At 35.8% G+C, this 24,497-nt stretch overlaps 2 protein-coding genes across 3 annotated transcripts in view; both read right to left on the bottom strand.

The window, feature by feature from the left end:
• Window positions 1-211: 211 nt before the first annotated feature.
• On the bottom strand, window positions 212-10,857 carry LOC140676468 (broad-complex core protein-like). Its single transcript, XM_072911564.1, has 2 exons — window positions 10,722-10,857; window positions 212-6,854 (listed from the first exon to the last, which is right to left on the bottom strand). Exon 2 carries the CDS (start codon window positions 6,838-6,840, stop codon window positions 6,496-6,498), a length of 345 nt encoding a protein of 114 aa, XP_072767665.1. The 5' UTR covers window positions 6,841-6,854; window positions 10,722-10,857; the 3' UTR covers window positions 212-6,495.
• A 7,309-nt stretch (window positions 10,858-18,166) lies between these two features.
• Br (broad-complex core protein) overlaps window positions 18,167-24,497 on the bottom strand; it is a 51,049-nt gene continuing 44,718 nt past the window's right edge. For both annotated transcript variants that reach the window (XM_072911435.1, XM_072911445.1), the window contains exon 7: window positions 18,167-23,642. In XM_072911435.1, the coding sequence (XP_072767536.1) occupies window positions 23,392-23,642 (251 nt within the window). In that variant the 3' untranslated portion in view covers window positions 18,167-23,391. The remainder of the gene's footprint in view (window positions 23,643-24,497) is intronic.

Below are 24,497 nucleotides of genomic sequence, written 5' to 3'. Positions count from 1 at the left end.
CGTATGTAATCAACTTTATCACCGTAAACATAATCTATTTAGGTTTCTCTCCGAATAACTCCGTCTAGTGAACCAATCGTCTTTGTAGTCGGACATTTAAATTCAAATGAATTTAATTAACATCTTAATTATAATCTCGCATTGCATATTTGATAAGAACGATATGAGGTAATGCCCTATGTACATGAAAAAAAAAAAAGGAAAAAAAAAATTAAAGTCGACAGTTAGCAATAAAATTTTTGGTACAAGTAGAAAAGATTCGTACTATACGTAAGTTCTTAGTTATATTGAGCGTAAATAACCAACCGTTTAATCCTATAGTTTCTCTTGTCGATACATTAATCGTCATTAAACTGACACGACGCTTTGTTCTCTAAGTATTATCGTACTATGCATTTAATTACCCATAGACAGTAATGATATTTTCTTTTTCTTATCATTTCATCATTTCTTTTCGTCTCTTTTTTTTGTAATTTTCCTTTCTTTTGATAAATTTAAAAATCTTCGTAACAATAAATTTATACTTAAGATTTTTTTTTTAATATTAATTATGGCACAATTTAAATATTTTATTTAAAGTCTTTTTGAAGACATAATAAAAATAAATCTAAGTAGTCTTTCTCCTATGCACGACGTTCTTTTCTTTTCTTGTCTTCAATTTCATATAATTACATTGTTATTTTGTTTTATTGATTAGCATTGTATTTTTTTACTTCTCTTTACTTTATTTTCCATTTATAGTTCCATTTTGATCCCCCTTTTGGAAATGAAATTTCTTTTCTCTTTTCGTGAAAATTGAAGAGTGTTCCCTATCGAAAACAATCGATTTATATAACTTTCTCAGACTCTCATGATATTCCTCGTGTTAAAGTTACGAACCGCCATTGTCCAATAATATTACTTAGTATCGACTTTGTCAGTTAATATTAAATTTCTAGTCAAAATGTTGAATTTTATTAAAAATCTAATAGACAAAAGGAAGATAAAAATAATATGTCGTTCGATTTCCGATGAAAAATTATCGACGTTATAGATGCGGTATTTCGCGACTTTCCAAGGTGAATATCATTCGCGTCGAAGAAAGTATTACAAAGTTTTCTCGATGCTCTTTGGTAATATAATATCACACACGCGCGGATAAAAGAAAACTTTAAACCAATTAAAAAAAAAAAAAAAAAGAAAAACTCTAATCAGTCGGTTCCTCTAAAAAAATAGGAATATATATTGTATATATACATATGTGTATGTATATGTGTATATATATATATATATATATATATATACATTAAGAAGAACGAGGAAACACTAGTAGAAATAAATTTGAGTCTTTAAATAAATCGACAATTAAACATTATAAAAAAATCAGCCTTCTCAAAAATATAAATTCGTCACAGCGCCAGGAAATAAACTTGACCTCTTCGAGTTATATCGATTAGAATTTATACCGAAGAACCCGTTCGTCGAAGAATGGGTGAGACTAACTTAGAAGTGGCTCTTTTAAGTGGGTCAAAAGGAAGCTGTTAACTGCGCGGAGTGCGAAGAACGTTCCTGAAGAAGGGCGGTTCCTGCTTTTAACGGTTACGATATACATATATATATATATATATATATATATATATATATATATATATATATATATGTTTAGTCTGTTGACGATGAGATTGCACCATTTTGTCGCCGGTCGACAGGCGAAAACCGAATAATTTGAAGTATACAGTAATTGCGTGAAAACCGCAGAGAGAGACGCTACGATCCTCCGAAGCAACACACGCATCGCACCCTACCGCCGCAATAATAAATCCTGCTGAGTTACACGGTCGGTGTAATTTACAGTTTTCTCGTATCGTCGGGAGAATACGCGGTTCCTTATACATCTCGTAATAATATATACATGCACGTTATACACAGGATGCGAGCGAAAGATAACGTTTAGATAGATTCGAAAATATTTATTTTCGCCGCGTATATATCTTCTCCCCGGGTTTCTTTTCTAAAAACCATACGGGACGAAGAATTCATTAATACATTAAAGATCCGAAAAAATTTTTTCTGCGTAATATTTTTTTTCTTTTTCTTTAAATCGTACCTCCTTTATATCCTAAAACGATTAGCTTTATTAATATTGATAATATTTCTCCACTCGACGGGAGAGACGGGGGGCGCGTCCTACCTATCTAAAATTTTGTCCGTGTAAACGGTTCGGGACCTTGGCACATTCCGATAAATAATATATAGTTATTTTGTTTTTCTCCTTTTTTTTTCACGGTATTTTTCCGCTTCGACATGTGATGGGTCATTACCCTGCAATAGTTACGTGCTTGCGTGTGCACGCGGGGACGTGTAATGCAAGTGAGCATGCAAACACGCCCTCGTACGCACTCGTGCGCGCATATCTATCCACCCACAACACGCGTGTGCGGACTTTATTAGACGTTTACACTAGACTAAGTCTATCTGCGATGAATGGCAACGGTTGATCGTTCTGCATGTATTTATCATACGCGTATTAACGGAGAGAGAAAAATATATATTCTTCGATTCGCGTGCATATATTTGTGAAATTTTTAACGTACCGTAGATTTAGGAATAGCTTGAACTATCGAACTTTATAATTCTTTATATTTCTTCGATCGATTATGAACACCGTGGCAGAGATTTAAACAAAGTTATTTTTTTCGCAAAAAAATTATACTTTTTTTTTCTTTTTTTTTTTTTCCTTGAAAACCGTCAGATCGATCAGCGATTGCCCACCATCTCATCCCTATTCCCACCCCATCTCGAGAATTTCGAAGTAGTATGATGAAATTATTTCCCGACACACAGTCTCGCCTCTTACAATATATCATACAACACCGAACATCGACATAAAATTCCGTATACTTTTTTTTCCGTTCACATAGCTTTAGCAATCGCGCTAGTATACCAACCGAAGAACATCACAGAAATTTCCCGACATTTTATATTTAATAATCAATAATTAATTTTCTTTCTTTTTTCATCGCTAAAAGAGGTTTTTTTTTAAGAGTACGCCCGGCGATCATAATGTGGAATAGACATATACTTTTTTTGGTCTCTCTCTTTCTCTCTCTCTCTCTCTCTATCTCTTTTTTTCCCCTCTTTTCGCCGAATCGTTTAATGCCACGATCCTCGATATCACAGAATCACAAAAATTTCCGGAATGACTAGGATAAATTTTTTTCCTCACTAACCAATCGCGCATTTCTTAATAACTCGAAAGTGACTTTAAAAAAAAAAGAAAGAAAAAAGTAATATAATAAGAAAGACAAAAACGCAAAATATCTCGCGGCCGCACTTTATCAATCCATATCGTGCTCTCCACATTATGCCCTGACCAAACGTCATCGAGAATCGGTCTACCGATTTAAGAATGTATACGTAATAATTATTATAAAATCTCTCGATATAGAGATAGCTAAATATCTAAAATCGTATATTTTTCACAGTATACTTCACACTTCGAAGATATGTTTGGAAAATCGTGCTTATCCTCCTTCCCTTTCCTCTCGCGCATCTTTTTTTCTTTCTCTCTTTTCATCTTTCCATCTGACCGCGAATGAAATTCGAGGCAGACAGTATCCTTCCCCGTACGTTTCTTTTTTCTTTTCTTTCCCCTTTTATTCCCCGCGCTTTTCTCCGTTAAATATTTCCTTTCCGATACTACGCATCCTAAGAGTTAGACGTAGACATAATTTATATTTTCCACGATAATTTGTACTTGCTCGTTAATTATTATGGCATTTCCTTTTTAGCCTTACAGATAAAACATCAACATTTTCTCTCGTTCTCTACGCTGAGTTTTAAACCTGAATATGTTACGATGAACAACTTTTAGGGTTTCTTCTTGCTTGTACATTTGTTAATATGGATATATTAAAATTTGAAGAGCGGAGCAGTGTTTTCTATACTCGCGCTGATATATACCGATTGAAGGTATGTCAATCGTTCAAGTTCAATTTGCGAGACACGCCTCTTTTCGCAATGAACAAATAAACGCCCAATGAAAAATGGACCGATTTTTCTCAACTTGTGTGTCTGTGTGTGTGTGTGTGATCGACGATTATAAAAAGTGCGCGTTGAGGGAAACAGGTTTGAGAAGGTTCGTTTAAAATCAAAAGCTGATTGGAAAATAAACTGTAAGCTCCGCACTGTTCCGCTCGTCCATGAGATACCTATGGTAGGACTATGCCGATTTTTATAAAATTTGAACAGGAGAATATCATCGTTATCGATGTATCGTACGAATATAATATATTTACAATTCAAAATATTACTTTTAAAGAGTTAAAAATATAGTTTGTATTTAGCGCATACGACAAACCTACATATACAAGTTAAGAACCCATGATATAACTCTACCACCTTCGCGTCTGTACACGCTTCTTTACCTTTCTCTTATCTCGTTTCGTAAAACCGATATCGTCCTCCCTTCTTCTCAAATGTTAATCGTCGATCGATCGCAATGTGTCACGACCTCGATTACTGCCGTTGCGATGGCTATTCCGCCGTTTTCGCCGTAATTTTCGCGCATTCGGACGTGTCGGTGCATCCTCGCTTCGTCCGCTATATTTCGCCTTTAGGCCTAAGGTCGTCGCTTAAGATCCGCTTTATCCTCTCCATTCGGAATTGATTATTGATATTGTGTAAAAACGATCTTAACGCGCATTTGCAGTTTGTTTATATTTTCCGCGTGAAAAGCGCGTGTGACCCTAACCCGCACGCGGGATCGGAAATTTTCGATGCCTAATGCTCGCGATCTCGTTTATGATCGATCGATTGTCTCTCTTCTTGGCTTGCATTTGTTCGCGGATTAATCGCGCTTCAGATTAAATCGGCACGTTAAAATTGTCCGTTTCACGCTCGACAAAAGAGACACCCAAAGAGACACCCGGCCTCTTTCCGCGATTTATTGTCCCATTCGCGAGCGCGTAATGTATACTCTTCGAACTTGCAACACGAGGCAGATCACGAAAAACATATTTGTTATTCGTTAGCGACGCATTAAGCGCGTTGTCTACGTGAAAACTGTTAGGCGTGTGTTCCGATATATATATAAAAAAAAAAAAAAAAAGAAATTCCATTCGTAACGTGAATTCAATCACGGAAACGATTCCCGGAAGACTGTTCCCTCTCCACAAACATCCTATCCTAAATATCGCTTCCTTAATCTTTCTACGCGTTTTTTTTTTTTTTTTGTTTTGTTTTATTTTCACGATGTACACTTTTGGACAACGCTAGTCAAAAACACGCGGCGGGGTAATGTCCTCGAAAATCTCTGTAAATCTCCCGCACAAAATCTTGCCGAAGAGTTAACACCTTAGTCAACTCGGTCACCAGCGGGCAGCGATTCACAATCGTTGATAATGGAATGTATTTTTTTTTCTTTTTTTTTTTTTTTTGTTTGCTTCGCGCACTAAGCTTAACGTTCAAGCCTCGTCTCGTTCCTTCCTCGTTTCAGTCGAATTACAAAATTCTCAGTCAAATTGTCCTTCTTTGGATTCATTGCAGTCTTGACGAAGAAAAATTACAACGCTACGACAAATCTAAACTAGCAAAACCGTATGTATATATATATGTCGATGGACGATGGATAAACGGTGGAAAACTAAGAAAAATATATATCAAAATTCGAATCAGCTGACTCGTCCGCGACTCATTGTCAGACTTTAACGTCGGAATTTCTGACTTTCCTCTTTTCATTGTTTCTCATCCGTTTTCCATTTAATGGTCTCACGATTACTGATCACGATATGCATTATATGTTCTGCAAATGTGATAAGAGTAAATGAGCCAACAAAATTATTAGGATTTCACTGCAAATTAATGTTATATATAACCAATCAATTAATTCAATTTATAGCGATTTGTTACGTTCTTCAAGTTATGGGCCTAAATATATAACCGATAAGGAAATATTTTATTATTTAAAGTTATTGATTCTTCAATAACTAATTGTGATTAATTAACTGCTTTTATCTCAATTACAAACCAGATAATGTAGATAGAGAAATTAGAATTTATCTATGATTCGAGTTAACCAACTCTTAACAGCGACTTTTAACAGCAGCGAGTTGTATCTTATGATAAATTAACTCTGGTTAGCGATCCTTATTTCTCTTCTACATCGCGGATCGATAATTTAGATAAAGGAAAAAAATTCGATTAATCATGACTCAGTCTAGCCGATTTTCGACTCGACTCAAGTGTATCGGAATGCAAGGTAGCATTTCCGTGTTTTTTCGATAATTTGATCTTGATTTTTTTCATGGTGCGCGCCGACAAATTGATATTGAGCAAAACGAATTGCGAAACGACGACGATAGTAGTAGCACGATGACGACGACGACGACGACGACGACGACGACGACAACGACGACGACGACGACGACGACGATGACGATGGCGACGACGATGACGGTGCCGGCGACGATCACGCAGACGATGCGGCACGAGGAGTCTTTGACTTTTCCGACGTTTTCATTGCGGTTGCTGCTGCATCTGCATTTGATGATGCATGCTACCGAGAACGTTCTTGATCGCCGAGGCCTTGAGGAGCCGCTTGAGCACGCCGCTGGTGCCGCGATGTTGCAGACTCTTGTGCGTCGTCAGCGAGTTCTTGGTACGGTACGTACGGTTGCAGAACTCGCAGACGTAGAGCGTGTCCGATTGCTCGTGTTTGTCCTGGAAGTGACGTTTGAGGGAGTAGTAGCATGAAAACGTGCGACGGCAGTACGGGCATTCCTGAGGCTCGTTTATGCCACCCGGCGTGGGTGGTGGCATTCGGTACATGACAGTGGGAGGCGTCGTCGGTGCCGGATGCATCCCGTTGCCCGTACCTGAAACGTACCCAGATTCGTATAAGATCGCTCTCGCAGACGATTGTCCGTCGCCAAAGGTTAATATTCATCGAGACCGCTATATATATATATATATATACAATATTATACACATACACGATCGAATCTCCGTACTCTTAACGCTATTCTCCTCCGCTATTCTTCTCTTACGTAATCGTACATGGAGTAAGAAAGCGAGCAAAGGACAGAAGATATATATATATATCATGCGTATCCATAACTTATCATTTAATAATACCGGACAGATGTATGATGAGAATTTTTTATCCTTTTTCTTCTGCCTAACGCTTATTTATTATTATAATTGTTTTATATATATATATATATATATATATATATATATATATATATATATAATATCTTCTGCAATCTAATAAAGCAGATTTATAATGTTTTATTTTTGTGTAGTTTTGATTCTTTTCATGATTTCTATTTTCAAGTATATAGAATAACCGATACGGATTAAGTAGACAGGCTATATAAGTACGTAGTATGATAGATAGGTTTATGTAATACATAATAAAGTTATGGATACCCTTCCTTACTCTAAATTGATAGTGACTATACATTTTGCGCATGTGTCGTTAAAGTAAGAATAGGTACGTTAGAACTAAGCGAAAGAGTTAAGAATAGGCACGTTATTTGCAGAAATTAAGAATATGAAGATTCGATTATATATGTAATATTTGATATTACGAATTTTGAGGCTATAAACGCGCAGGGCGAAAAGAGATCGTCATGCTCAGTCGCGATAATATAAATATATGTATATGTAGAAATATATATTTGCCGCATAAAAGACTAAAAATTTAATGGTTTCAATTCTCGTTGTCCGCTTCGTTTTAGGCGACACTGTAAAAATGCGATACGATTGACCGTCATGATCAGTGACACATCAATAAGATATATCAGTCGTTGAAAGCTCAGAGTTGGTATTTTTACGTTGACTTGCTCTCGTTTTGAAAAAAGTCTGTTAAATATAAAGTAACTTTTTCTAAAATTAAGTTGGAAACAGCACTAGAAATATAAAAATTTATTCTTTAACAATTAAATCTGATTTTTAAACTATTCGTGTATCACTCATTCGTCATAGCATGATTCTATAAATATGTATAACAAATGTATAGTAACGTACAATGTTTTACGTAAACCAATCATGTATATATATTAATTTTTCATTATAAATTAATAAAAAATTAATATGTTAATTTGTCATAAATCAATAATCTGTAAGAAAAAAATTTATCTTGGAATTACCAGCTCTGATTATATTGATTTTTCAAAAATTTTTCTTTTAATTGCATGTAAAAATAAATTCAGAATGTGATACGGAATTGTGTGCAAATCGCCGCAAAGTTTCATATAGTTAAATTAGATAGATAAGTTTGTTAGATAGCATTGAGAGACGTGTAGTTGTCATTATTTACTATTCTACTCTTGTGAGTTTTATCGAGTATCTAGAATGAGAGACGCCAAAAGATCTCGACCGAGGAAGAGAAAATGAGAGAAGGAACGAAGAAGAGGGAAGGATCTTTGTGTATTACATAACCGCGTGCATATCGAGCTAGCAGCGATTAGTATAATGTTAGCGTATCGGAACTAATCCGTCGATAGAAATTACGACATTTCGCAATACGAGTTTGCGTACTGAATTAAATTATAATTAGCTTTAAAAATTAAACATACGTACTTTTGTCGTTAGTCGCATGATTAATCGAAGAGATTAGAAATTTAGGAAAAAAGTTAAGTAGCTCAAGATGAAAAAATTCGATTTCGCGATCGCACAAATACCTTTCATAAAACCCTTACGTCCTGATTGCATATTCATGTAGAAAGTATCGATTTTGTCAAATTAATACAAAATTGTAATAAAAAAGAAAAAATAATCAAAATATTAATAATCAGAAAGAAAAAGTTATACAATGAGTATAAAAGTGATTTATTAAAAAAAGATGAAAATATTTATTGTTAGTTGAAAAGTTATATTTGAGTTTTCACACAATGCTCAAAAATTTTTTGTAAAAATTGGTGAAAATGATTGTCACTACATTTTACATTCTCACGAAATAATTTCCAGCCATCACGGTTACATTGAATCGCATTATAATTACATTTCAAATTCAATTATCAAATCTCTTTCATTGACTTTCTTCCGATTTAATGCGTGAAAATGGTGTCAACAGAAAAATAACAAGAAAAATGCGAATAAAATTAGACACGTAGTTAAAGCTACAAACAAGCAGGCAACAGGCGGACAATTAGGGTGGACATGCAAACAAACAAGCAACAAACAAATAGCTAGATCGGTGGTTTAATTGAAAACAAAAAAAAAAAAAAAAAAAAAACTGCATGAAAGACATACGAAGTGGTGGCAGATGTCACATAAACGAAAGAGAATAAGGAATTCGTAGAACAAGTGGAAATTCTCTTAATTATAGGTTTCTATCGCAAGTGAGATTTTGCAGTCGCTTTAATTGTTAATTGCCAGAAGAAAATTTTCCTAACTCCGCATCAGAAAATAAAGCTTGCCAATACATTGCTCCAAGATTTGTTTAACAGAAGTATTGATAATCTGCAAAAGTACTAACAAAGTAGATATAATGATTTTCATATAGAATTTAACAATTCTAAGAACGTCAGCGGAATAATTGTTTTGCACGATCTATGCACGCTATAGACGTATAATGTAATAAAATTAATTCCCCGCAGAAATGGAAGAGAAATAAAGCCCTCAATTTTTTCTCCCCTTTATCTCTAATCGTGTCACATTTTGTAGAAACGAATGAAGACCACGCTCGCGCATCACGATGACATTAATAATATAATAATAGTATACATTATATACATATGTATTTACATAAAAGTATATAATATCAACGACATTCAGATATTTTATTTTTACTATATGTAACGTTACAGTTGAAATGCTAAGAGAGATGTTTGTTAAATAGATAACAGTTAGAAAAAAAAAAAAAAAAAAAAAAAAAAAAAAACATTTTTGAAATGTAGAACGCAATGGAAAAAAAAGATTTAAAATGTGTCTGAAATGTTGAATTGAAAGGACGCGGGCGTTTATATCTAAATCTCGTATTTGCCGGTAAATTTGTCGAAAGTCTCATCCTCCCTCCTCTCCCCCTTTCCGTAATCGCTTGCCTGCGCATTCTTTTTCCCGCTATTAATTCGCCGATGTAACGGCGAATGCTGTTTCACTGATGTGTCGGAGTTTCTCGAGTCACTGACAGCAGGTATAACGGACCGGCGAATACCGGAAGAACACGATCGGCGGGCGCGTACGGTACCGAAGGGGCGCGAAGGACGACGGGATGAGAGGAAAAGAAAGCGGTTTCGCGAGCCGAGAGAAGCGGCGACCGTAAGGCGAACAGGAAGAGAAAGAAAATGTACCCGCGTGCAAGTCTCCGAGACCGGTTTCTCGCCGTTGGCATGCACTATTCTCGCGGAGGAGGAGGAAGCCAAGCTCTCTCTCGGTGCTCTCTCGGTCGGGGGCGACGAGAGAGAAGACGATACATACACCTTTTGGCCGACGCGCGAAAGCGTACACGAGAGAACGAAACGAGGAATATGAAATTGGAATCTTGACGATAGGAAGCTAAGCGTGCGCGCTTTTGTAATTTTGCGGATATTTATGTAAGAAGAAGAGAAAATATATATAGATAGCTAGAGAAAGAGAATAAAAGAATAAGATAGCAAGAGAGAAAGACAGAGGAAAGGAATGTGTGTTAAATCGCATAAGGGTGAGAGTTTTGAGAAATTATGTTAAAATCTTGGAGAAATCTTGCTGTGCGCCATAGATGCTTATAGCGAATGTGTATGTGTGGTGGTCCCTACCTTATCTAAACCTTCAAAAGAACTTAATGTCAATGTCGCCGGGCCTGCTCTTATGATAGGTATATATATGGGTCATCAGGGAATTACGCGAGCAGTACACCCGCTCGCAGATGACGCATCTGTACTCCTCCTGTCGTTCGGCGTGTTTGTCGGCAACGTGGCGTTTCAGGGATGCTTTGCTGCATAGTACCTTGCCGCACAGTTGGCAGGTGAACAACTTCTTCGCTGACTGGGTGCTCAGAGAGTTCAAGGTCAGCCCCGTCATAGAGGTGAGCACTGAAACACAACAACGCACCTCTCATGCAGCTGCACACCCCTAACACACTTATTAAACCCTATATCTCGAGATTCCAAAAAAGAAAAAAAAAACGGTCGCGACACTCTCCTCCCCTACCAGAAAAAAAATGCCTCTTGTTCGCGCGATTATTCGCGCCGATGCTATATTTTCGTTCGTGTTGTGTTTGTATTTTTTTTTTTTTTTTTTTTTTCGACGGTATTTCAAAAACGTTGATCGTGCGATTCTTTTAAAATTCGAAAAACGATAGATGCGTATTTTTTTTTTTTTATTTTTTTACTCAAGACTCGTACATATTTTCAAAAACCCGATCAGTTTATAATGATTTGTCTCTCTTGTGATAATTGATATTTTATAGCAAGTATAATAAATACCATAAACTTTTTCTTACATTATATATGAAACTACGAGTACGTCACGCTTAATCGATTATACAAATCATCAATACTCTCTGCAAAGTCTCGTTTTATCTCATTCTTCTTTTTCGCGATAAATCATGAGAGCGGTATTCTCGCGACAATTTTTTAATTCCTTTACACACATACATGGCATTGGATTTATTATGAAAAATTCCGACGAACTACATGTATTTGAAATTTCACGGATTGAAAATTCATGATTCGATATAACTTTGAAAATGATTTGAGAAAAAAAATAAAAAAATTTACAAAAATATCTCTGGAAAATGATTTGCGCGACTGACTCGAGTCAATTCTTTTCTTCACCATCGCAATCTCCCTCTCGCTTCCACTTTCTCTTCTCCTTCTTCTCCTATTCTTCTTCTACATAGATCACGCCCCGCGCATTAATCAATCCATTAAAAACGGGACTCGCGTCGTTAGAGAGGCAATTATGCGCGTTATGGCACGTCCTTGGAAACAAAAAGAGGGAGGGACTTGGAGATGTGGAAGAATCGACGGCGCGCGCTGTTTCTCTTCGTGGGGAACGAAGTAAGAACTTTCTTTGATGGCGACTCTCCTCTGGCCTTGTTCGGAATTCCGACTACTGCTAATCCGGAGAGAGGGATAGGACAAGAGATGCGCGCACGCACATGCATGAAATAATTCGCATACGCGCACATACACGCATGAGCGGACACACGGGCCGGCCGAAACGCCTCGTACGTGTGTGAGGCCATGTGTGAATGTATGCGTATGTGTACGAGAGGGAATTGCGGAGAAGAGACGGATGCACATTGCTTCACAGAATGCGAATTTGTGCGTTTTAGTTTTCTCTTACGCGTTAGGGACTCTCGACCCTACGTTAACGTGCATTTTGCAAGTCACTGCGCTTTTACCATTAAGTTCGAGAGGGTTGCGTTACACTTTGCGATTATCGCGCACGTTCCGATACACGTACTTTCTGATGTAAGTTATAAGACAGTTTTCGCACAGAAAACGATCATTTATCAAACATTCAACGAATATGTAAATGCGTACCGCATCTCATGTGATTAAATTTTGAATCGTCGAATATGGAAATGCAATACGCTTTTGTGCCAATCTATACTACGTTATCTTACGTATATATATATATAAATATATAATCCAGTAAATTTTGTCGATCTGATCTTTCTCACTAATCACGTCCATGATTGCTTCAGAATAATTTTCCATAAATTGTTCCAAGTCTTCTAGCAACACACATATCTCATTTTGCTGAAAATATAATCTTACTTCAAAGGATATCTTAAATAATACTTAAAGAAATAAATAATAAAAGGATGAAAGGAAAGGGAAAGGCGGGGGGACGGGGGGGGGGAGAGGAGGATAACGCTGGATGGAACGTAGGAACATGCCTATGGAATCGCACATTCGCGCATATACATCTTCTACATCAGGAGGTAGAATGTATACAAGCTGGTTGTGCCAACTTATATTATGAATATGCATGTACATTGTTCGACGGGTCTCATATGTGTACACGAAGTCTAACAAGACACGAGAGAAATGAGACGACGAGAGAGTATAGGTACACTGAGCATTCTGGATGACATTTAAAGCATGCAACTCGAAGAAACTAAACAAATAAATGTAAACATAAACGTAATAAATATGCGTGATTCTCTGGCGGGCTGCGCGCGGCGATTTTTCCAATCGATCTTTCCCTCGTCCCCTCTCCCCCCCCACCCCCCCCGGATTTCTCGTATCCTGGTGTCGATCGACGAGATCTCGGGGGATTCTCTTGCTCGCGGTTTTCCCGATTTAGCGAATTGGATTTTTCGCGATTCGTATGCACGTCTCTTCCTTCGTCCTTGTTCTTACTCACCGTTCCTTACGTATGCTCTCGATACGCGACAGAAATTTCTTGCAAGATTCTTTTTCTTTCTCTCTCCCTCTCTCTCTCTCTCTCTCTCTCTCTCTCTCTCTTTCTCTCTCTCTATCTCTCTTTCTATAAAGATACCACGAAAAATGAATTTTGCTCGAGAGACAGAGCTAAATGGAAAATATCTCAATATCAGGAGCTTCCTGATCGTTGAAACGAGTCGTTCTTACTTCGTACTCCTCACGGCAGCGCGTTTTCATCGACGCGATCGATGCCAACCACGTTGTAGACGACTTTCAAGTTCGTTATTTACGTTAATGATCGTCGATACAATCGGTAGAACAGAACTGCAATCTTTTGTCGCAGAATGTTGCGCGGGAATGTGATTTACAAGGCCGAAACACAAAGGTGAAATACAAGAAATATGAAATAAATGTAAACAGTGTATCAATATGCAATTCATATTAGAAACACGGTTATTTTTTTACTTCATCTCTGATTGAATTAATGCATTCTCACGAATGCAATCTCCGTGAGAGATATTAATGCAATCTTTTCTGAGAGATATTAATTAACATTATTTAATTTTTTTTAGAAACATCTATATATTGACAATATTTTTATTTTTTATACCTCTCTTTTTTTATTTAGTAAATTGTATCTCGGCCCTATTTTTTTTTGAAAAATTACGTCTCAAATTAATCAATTCATATCGATCATTTTATACTAATTAAGCAAGAATGTGACACCGGATCATGTTTTTCTAAAATTCAACATGACAAATGTACAATGGGGGCGCAATCTTGTTTATATATAATATATATAATTAACTTTTAACAGAATTAACACGTGTTAGCGCCGATAATGTTGGATTAAAATTACTTGCGGAAAATATCGTTTGGTTGCGACACTCGAAATAAAAAGTTTGTAAATCGAAGCGCTGCGACATTTATCTTAACGCGTTGTACCTTAAAGATATATATCGCTAATATATCTGTTACAAAGATGCGTTAACCAACTGCAGAGTAAAGGGATATGTCCGCGTAGAACATCTGTTAAATCATAACGCATCGATATTACTTACCTTCCGGCTGAAAAAAAGAGAATCAATTTCGCCATTAAATATTGGCGACAAAACTTTCACGTACGCTGAATAACTGGTGCAGTGTAACATAAATATGGTTTTTTAATCTGTTTTTTTTTTTTTTTTTTATCGAGGATGTGATAGGTGACAAGAAAAACAAGTGAAAACACAAACGAGTTATTAAACCAAATAGAGTACATTTCTTATATTGTATATAAAAATGAAAATATATTAAAATGCATTTGATATTGCTTAAAAATAATAATAATAATGTGATAATATAATAATCATAATAATCGATCGTATAATTGTAATAATAAGAGAGTGTAGTAATCGTATTGATCCAAATAGTAATAGTAGTAGCAGTAGCAGCGGCAGTAGCGATAACGTGTAATAATGATCATAGTGATAACGCGGCAGCAGTAATGACAGTATTCGAAACTCAGTAACAAAACTAATTATGATAATTCGTTGGTGATAACAAAAAGAAGGGATTCGATAATAATAACAATAATAAAGTGATCGTAGCAATAAGGATAGAGATAGCAATATAAGGACAATTATGATGTCAAACGGTAATGTTGATGGCGATGAAAATAATAATAATGATAATAATATAACTGTATTCGATGATGGTGATGGTCAGTGTGTTGACGAGATAATAATAAAAATAATCATAATAATGACAGTAACGATAATAGTAATAATGACATCGATGGTGATTATACATAATATATATATATATATATATATATATATATATATATACATATATATATATACATATATATATATACATATATATATATATACATATATATATATATATATATATATATATATATATATATATATGTATGTATATGTATACGGATATATGTATTAAAAATCAAAACCTTATGTGTGTAAAATAATATATTATAGGTTATCACGGGATAGCGCACTATTTTTCAAAGAGTAATTTGCATTTGTGAATAATATAGATGTTGGTCGTGCTGTCTCGTTATATTACATTCTGTCTGATACACACGTGCAGAATTTTTTGTACTACATCATTAATGAATCTTTCGCGAAAATGTTGTTTTTTTTTTTTTTTTCACGCGCAAATGCTACATAGTCACGCGAAATATTTTGTACCAAAATCATCATCCTTCAAAAGTGGTAAAAAGATTTTTCTAAAATGTTTTTGAAATTTTTTTTTCGTAAGCCGATATGTTTTGTATAAATTTGCAAGTTGACATTTTATTGCGTAAAGTTTTTTCGACAGTTGAAAGTTTCCTTATATTCTGCATTGCTTCTGCGCGTTTATAGTTAGCGATTGCGTGCGGATATTAAGAAGAAAAGCTATTTGTTCGATATCTATGTAGATATCCTAATGTAATCTTACCTTATAATGCAACTAACGGAATTAAAAGCTTACTGTATTATTATTGTTAGAAAGCTGTCACGCGAAAAAAAAATTCTCGTCACATTCTATTTTCTTTTTTTTTTTTGTTGTTTTTTCCTTTTAACAGCTGTATCTAATAAGGATGTCTTATCGCGCTTATTATTTAGTTCTATGGAAGTGTAACGGAACAATGTTCCATTATGAGGAAATAAATCATATGTATGTGCTTTGACGAGCAACTGTGTAACCCTCGCATGCTCGTCATCAGAGAAAAAAAAACTAGGGTGAGAGAGAGAAAAAGCGAAGATGAAAAGATAAAAAAAAGAACTGGGATTGAGTCGAAAATGAGTAAGCTTGTTTTCACGAGTGTCTCTCAATTGTTGTCCTACACAGTCGACCTTAACATTATATCGATTATTACACCTATTGGTGGATATGTGCGCATTCTTCTCCCTCGGCAAGGAGAAAAATAAAAATAAAAATAAAAATAAAAAAAGAAAGAATAAAACCTAAGGAAACATTTTTTTTTTTTTCGCTTGGTTTATCCGATTTTCGCGATTTCTGCAACGTGGCGATTTCTGCCAATCCTCCTGTCCTTATCGCGCGCGTTTATTATATAAAAATTTATAAATTCTTTAACTTATCATTTAGGTACTTGTTTTAAGCAACGATTTGGTAACATCAGTCAAACAATTTTCACGCATCAGTCCAATGTTTTATATATATATAATATCTATATATATATAGTATAATTAAAATACACATCGCCCAATTAATAAAACGTGAGAAACGAATCAGTCCAAATCAATCATCGATCCAATTGTGTCGCAGTTAGCAGTGAAATAAACTACACGCGTGTATATATGTTATATAAATATGTATAGTAAATATATATAGATATATATGTATATAATGGAACGTCTTTGTAGTGATGATTTTCTCTCTCGGGCGCAAATTAGGTCAGTCGATTATTGCGCGGATTTATATAACGTACACGTCTCCCTATATATGTATATATAATTTCCGATACGATAAAAGGGTCTTTCTCTCTTTCTTTCTCGCGAAGCTGCGCGGCCCGCCGCGACACGTGCGAATCAACAAATATTTTCAGTCTTTCGTGCTCGGGAGCCTGGTATATTAGGCGTCTAGTTAAACGTTTAATTAAAAAGTCGGAAGCGTTTTCATGCTTTTGCATTTCAAGAAGAGATCTCGTGTTCTGTCGCGTGTCACATTTTCAAGTTTATCGACCAAAAACCTTTTATCACAAATCTAATCTAAACGAAAAATGTATTATAGGCTTCTCTAAAAACTATACAAAAAATGAAAAAAAATATAAATACTTAAACAATATTTCTATGATGCCACAATATATATATATATATATATATATATATATATATATATATATATATATATATATATATAGATGTTAATCGCATTAAAAATTTACGGAATCTCTATCGACACTCCATCGATATGATTTTTCTACGAGATTCCTTTTTTTTATGGAAGACCGATAAAAATACCTATATTATATTACTAACGATTGAAATATAAAGCGATTGTATCGATATTTTTTTTTTAAATGACGATATTTTCTTCGATTGCACAACATTCTTTTGTAAACCATAAGACACTTTGATAACGCGCATTGCGTCAATATCTTTATAATACAATACATATGTTACACAAACATCTTCGTCTATCTTTACTTGAAAGCGATACGCAACCAAACACGATAATGAAGAATGACATTAAATAGCCTGTTTATACCAAACTAACGAGTCTTCGATATAACGTAAACCGGTGGTAATCTGTTGGCTGCACGATATCGCGTGTTACAGGAATATAACACAAAAGCGAAGAATTAAACGAACAATAAACAAAGAAGACGCTCAAATAAATCTCTATTAATATATAAATTGTAGTTAAATATTCAGTCAAATTTACATTAATTTCATTAATAATTTATTATTCGCATAATATCGCACCGACCGCTGATCGGAGGACAAATATATGTACATATGTGTGCAAGCATGTATACACGTGTACATTTGTACGTGTAAGGATACGAACGTACACAGGCATGTCACGCACACACATATAAATATATGTGTATGTATATATATATATATTCGCAATTATATTTGGCCATTTTTACAGTAGTCACAAATTCGTTTCTTCGAATAAATCTACTAATTTAAATATTATCAATATCAGTTCTTTCTTGTCCTGACCACTATAAAATTGTGTTCGTTATTCTCGTAATTTAAAGCTTCGTTCTTCTTCCTCATCCTCTCCATTCCTTCGATTTAACAATCTTTTTGCTTTTATTTTAAACTCCACAACGCAATCCACCCTCCTTATTTAAATTAGCTGTACTAATGCATTTTATGTCGCGCGTAATTTCGCTATTTTCTTTTTTTTTTTTTTTTTTTTTAATATAATCACGATATTTTCTTCAATTGCACAACATCCTTTTGTAAACTACAAGACACGTCGATAACGCGCAAAGCTGTATAAAGATGTTTCAAAAAATCTTACGAAATATTTCGCACAAAATGTGCAATATATTGTTTTAAATATAAAAATTTAGTCCTTTCCGAATTATGTTGTTGTTAGTTAAAAAATGTATGATACGATACATTTAAAGATAAAAAATCGGAGAAACAATTTTTTATGTGTCAAATGACATTATCAACAATTTCGTTCAATTGATTAAAAAAAATCTGATGATAATGTTACCCATGTATACACATATGTATATGTGCATGTTAATGACAATAATTGACCGATCAATTTTCAAACATTTGCGTAACGTTTTGATACGCAAGAGTCCGTATTATAATGCGAAAGGCGGAAAATACGCGCGACGCAACGATGCACTCGACAAAACATATTTTAAATATAAATTATCATAGCCTATCTATAAATGCATTTAACGTGCATATACACTCGCGTCAGAAATTGCCTATACGAGCCGAAGTATGTGAACGCATCGATATGCGATGTTTGTGCAACACGCGAGCATCAGTTCGTCACTCGGATCGAATTCGGGTGGCTGTGTGTCTATTGGGAGGCAGGGGGCGGGGGGCGGGGGGGAGGGAGGGATTTGTGCACTTTTTGCAAAAAAATATATATGTATATATGTATAGTCACGCACTCTCATTTATCAACGCGCCACGCGCGTGTTTCTTCGATCGCGATGCAATTGTCGAGTAACAATTCCCTTATGCGATCGGTGAGAAGATTCAAAGATCCGGCGGGATACAAATCGATCGAGCGAATCGACGAAAGACAACACACATACACATACTTAACGCACGCGCACGTACGCATGTGTGCAGCGACATAGAGAAAAATATGGCATCTCTTCTCGAATCAGCCGGTGAAAGAAACGCTAAACAGGGTATAGACTTTACAGGGTGGCTAAAAAGTATATGCTTGTACAGACAGGAAACACGATGAGATTCATTTTGAATTTGAAATCGTCTCGCGAATTAGACAGACCTCACACGTTTGTGCAAATTCAGTCATACACTTTATTTATAATGTAATTCATTCACAATCATTACATCCCAATTCACGCTAATTACGCAGAGCCTTCAGTCGTATCACGATTTATTATGATTCAGCCTTAAATACAGTGTCACTCCGAGCTTTAACTCTCTTTAATCGCAATGTAAATTTATTTATTAACGGTTAGCTTTGCTAAAATTTCGCGAGAGCCTCTCACGCTGTCCGATATACTCCGGTAATAGTCTTCCGTCAACGCGATTCGACATCGATTTTTTTTTTAGTCCAACCCGATTTCCATTTCTATTTCGAATGTGTATGAAGGAACCTATCTCATTAACGAGAATATAATACAGGCGTTAATCTTTCGTCGCACTTTAACTGTACACCGGTTCAGGAAAGTCTTGTCTTTAACGCAGTTCGATCCGTTTCGATAACCGTCGCGAGACATTTCGTATTCCAACGATATCGACCATAATATCCATAGTATTTGTGTAGACTACACGTTACAATTTCGCCAAAGATTGCAATACCTTTGTGAATTGCGATATCGATGTAATTGCGATCGCTGCTATCGTGTCACTCCGACGTCTCGCATTATGGTGAACTCACATTCGCTCGCAATTGTGCTCTCGACATCCCTTATCGTGTCTCAACTCGTGTGTTTACGTTCCACTCAAAAAAAAAAAAAAAAAAATTATATGTATCACTTTAAACCGAATCACACACACAACAATCTTGCTTTTTAGGCCGATGCGTATGCATTCGTGAATCCCAATTTTGCCTGTTTTTTTTTTTTTTTTTTATTCGACGCGACACGAAATGATGATATCTCGGTCATCATATAGGCTTCTTACCAAGTGTGAGCCGTGTCATTACTAAAATATAGCGTTTACGATGACAAGTATTGTGTATGTATACGGCTGTTTATCTGTGAGTTATTTAGAATGCGAGTAATCAACCGTCCCAGATAACCCAGATTATGCAAAATTTCAAGAAAAGATGATAAGAGAACATCGAAAAGACATTCTAATATTTCAAATCTTGTTCGATGAAACATTTTCTGGAGTTTTGTATTATTCAATATTATTGTTAATGGCGCGTATTCTTCATCGTCTTCCCGTCCATTCATCCTCAAACTGACAAAGTCGCATTTTCCAATCGCGCGATTCGATGACAAGGTCTTTTTCTCACTAAAAAAAAAAAGCCATAAAAAAACGCGATGCAACTTTTCGAGAGATTCGTTCGTTGGGACACTTGAAAGCGTCATAAAATGGACGGGAAAGAGCGGTATATCGAATGAAACATTCCAGCCGGATATTACGGAAGTAGAGTACTCTGTGTCTTTGGAATATATTGTAATAAAGCGGGAAAAGCTTTCCACAAAAAACACAGCTATGACGCGAAACAGAAACAGAAACAGAAACAACCGTAACACAACAGCGCGATAAGAATAAGAATATATAATAATAGTAATAATACCAATAATAATATTAATAACAATATATTAACAGGAATACTATTATTAATAATTAATAATAATGATAATAATTGCAATATATATAATATGAGTAATAATAATAATAATAATAATAATAATAATAATAATAATAATAATAATAATATAATTTTTTAATAGAGAATAATAACAAAGTAAGGTACTTTATGTAAAATTCGTTAGGTATCGCAAAAAAAACGAATGTAAGTCCACGTAGGATAGCCCGCTAAAGCATTTAATAAATGGAATGAATATATTAAAGTAAAAATATATGTATATGCGTGTATATATTAAACCATTGCATCTCTCAATTTTCCCCGATTCAAGCGACGACGAAGAGCGAAGAATCACGGTATAAAAATAAGAATCCCCTCGCACAAACCCTAGTAAAACTAGTCTCTCATTTACCCTCTTCTGCCTGTGAATATCTTTCTTCGCGTTTTCCTCAAACTCCATCGGAACTATGCAAAAAATCGCGCGATATTTAATAATGAAACGATTAAACTCTCGAATGCTCTGCCTCATATTGCCGGGGCTCGCTTGCAGTCTTATCGAAACTTATTTTTGGACGCTTCTATCTATACTTAGTTGGACGATTGTGTCTCCATTAAGAGTTTCCTCGAATAGTCGTATCCATCCTCGCGTTATATCGATCTAACTAATAAAGCCTAAATTAATTCGCGTTTCATAGCCAATAAGCGCTCTTGACATGGTTTCGACACCGATTGTCCTATTATGCTGCGAAACAATATCGAAGCTTTAGCGCAAGTGCGTCTATACGATTAAATCCCAAACTAACGATCTTGAGATTGAAACAGCTATAATTACGGCGAAATCTCAAATCTCTATGTTACAGACACATCGTAATGAGCTTCATGTTTATTCCCGAAAGGAATCACGATAATTGATGCAAGGTACAGGGATTACCGACTGTATCTGTAGCATCGGAAATTGAACTCAACGAGATTATACACTGTGATCGTGAATCTCCGAAATATGATATTGAAACCAGCATATTCGCGCGTATCCAGTCTATCGTACTTATCATGCGACCGATCATTTATTTATTTCCGCGCGATACGTATTAACGAAAAGAAAAGAACATGTACGAGAAAATGTACTGTAGAAAAAGAAAAAAAATAAGTACAAGTAATTATAAAATTACGATTATACGCACTCTCGCCTATATTTTTAATCCATTGGCACTGGGTCCCGTAATCATAACGCCAGTGCGTGAATCTTACGTGCGAAATCTAATTGTAAGTAGTAATCACTTCCGTGAATAGAGTACGAACAAATAATTTGCCAATTACACGCCTCGAAGATTACACGTGCCGAGTAGAAAAATCAACTCGGGGAAACCGATCCTAATTCGAATCATTCGATTGCACTCCCGTCAGTCTCATTTTTTTCCATCACAACTTTGTCAATTAATTAAATCCTAAAACTTTTCTTTGAAAGTTCGGGAGCACGACATCAACGCATTAATATCACCGTCTCGTCATAATGTCCAAAGGATTATTAAAATAAAAAGAGAATTATAGGGATATATCTAAAACAATGGCGCGAGATCAGACAGAGCTTTTCTATCGATTTCTGGTCCGCGCGCGCGTAATAACAATATCCACCACGTACTTACATCTGGAAGCACTGATTTTCTCGAGACGACGTTCGCTTTTCTTTATTTTTTATTTATTTATTTATTTATTTATTTATTTTTTTTTTACGAAAATTGTTGTTAAGTAAGCTGGTTAAGGAAGATGCGAGGAAGATGTTAAGGACACGCGCAAATACGATGAACACAATGGCGCAACATTCGATTCCTATTGTCCTTTCGAAAAGACGAGTTGCTTTCGACAATCGCATCTTCCTCGAATGATCGAGCGGAGAAAGAGAATTCACACATTCTTGTTGTGCTTTTCAAGACTGGTCCCAAATGTCAAACCCGACCGATGACCGATGTAAATCGATAGGTGATGTATAATAAACATAACAATTGCGTTTCGAATCTCGTACAAAACATCGGTAGTCCTAGTTACTAGTCGGAGGCCCGTAATATAAACTTCTCACTGTATATTCACCGCTAAACGTGCCCGTTTAATTTTAATCTCGCGGTGCATGTTGACCTTTAAACCTGGATTGCCTCAAATTACTTTCGTTTTTAATATTCTAACAATTATGGCAATTATAATATAATCGAGATAATATCACGGTGAGAAAAAGGTATTAGTCTGTTTTAGTTCGAAACTTTATAAAGTCAATAATAATAAATTTTCTCAAAAGATGGTGCGGAAGTCTTAACGAGTCAAAGTAAATAAAATCGGACGGCCACATCCAGCGTTAAATGCGCTATAAGATTATAGACCTCCGATCGAAAATATGGAAATCTGAACGCTGAAAATCATTTCTCTTTCCAATCGCGTTTGACGTCGCTTTTGGCCAGACGGCAAGAATTCGAAGAGAATGCGACGTGGTTCTCGCGAGGAGGACGATCACGCTGCTGATCAACGACCGGTTCAATCGCACTCTCAGCCGCACAGAAGACGCGAAACCTTTTATAAGTGTCTATTAAGCTCGTTTCGTGGTGTCCCTTGGCACGTAAGACACGCGCGTACGCGATCACTTCTATTTCTGCCTACGGTGGTAGATGCTCTTGTGGTTGTTCAGGCTGTTGAGCGTCCTGAACACCTTGTGGCACAGCGCGCAGACCGCGCTGTTCAGGGGCTGAAAGTGTTGTTGCTCTTTGTGCCGTTTCAGGGTGAGCTTCGTAGAAAGAGTCTTCCCGCACACGTCGCACGTATAACAGATCCCTGGTGGTAGTAGACTACCGTGTAACGGATGCGACAGTCGCATCGCGAGGATCGCCGAGGGCGAACCTGGGATTCGCGCGGATATTAATCAATAAAATGCGCGCACGTCGGATTTTTTAAGATTCGGATCGTAGGAGAAATTTTTTTTTTTTTTTTTTTTTTTTTTTTTTCGTTTCAAAACACACGCGACGTAGTTGAAGACGCGAGAGACAGAAGAAGTGCGAATGGGAGAGAACAAAGATAGTATATGGTCGAACGTTTTTATAAAGCGATAGACAAGCGTAAAGCGAACAAGTTATATATGTATAAGTTGATAAACATAGCGGATAGGAAAAAAATGGATGCGCGGCGCGTAAGTCGATAAATTATACCACGAAGAGAGCAGATTAAATATATACATAAAAAAAAAAATTTTTTAATATAAATACAACAAGTATGTAAATAGATATAACATTTAAAAGCAGATACATAAATGTGTATATATATATATATATATATATATATATATATATATATATATATATATATATATATATATATATATATATGTATGTATGTATGAACCAGCGCAAAAGGGAGAAAACATAAAATATGCAAAAGAGAAAAGAGAAAGAAAGAAAGAAAGAAAAAAAAGAGAGAGAAAGTAAATCAAGTAACCATAGTCCGTTACATATGCATCGACACCCAATTAAAAAGAAATATTTCCATTACGAACCAATATTTGTGGTGTAGGAGGCACACGGAGAGCCACGTGTGTGGATGGACCCCCAGCGCAAGTCCGTGTTCGTGAAGGTAGCGGGTAGGTACACACAGAACAATGACGAACCAGAGCCAAACGTATAGCCGAGCGAGCGGGACCGGGAACAAACAAGAACAAAGATACGACTGCTATTAATATCACTTGGACAAGATTAGTTACGA

This window comes from Anoplolepis gracilipes, chromosome 1, assembly GCF_047496725.1.
Source record: "Anoplolepis gracilipes chromosome 1, ASM4749672v1, whole genome shotgun sequence".
NCBI lineage: Eukaryota > Metazoa > Arthropoda > Insecta > Hymenoptera > Formicidae > Anoplolepis > Anoplolepis gracilipes.
Note: the sequence above shows the minus strand (reverse complement) of the source record. Positions and strands in the feature narration are given on the sequence as shown.

Coding starts and splice junctions, on each gene's coding strand:
- LOC140676468 (XM_072911564.1), bottom strand. CDS start 6,840: ATGCATCCGGCACCGACGACGCCTCCCACTGTCATGTACCGAATGCCA.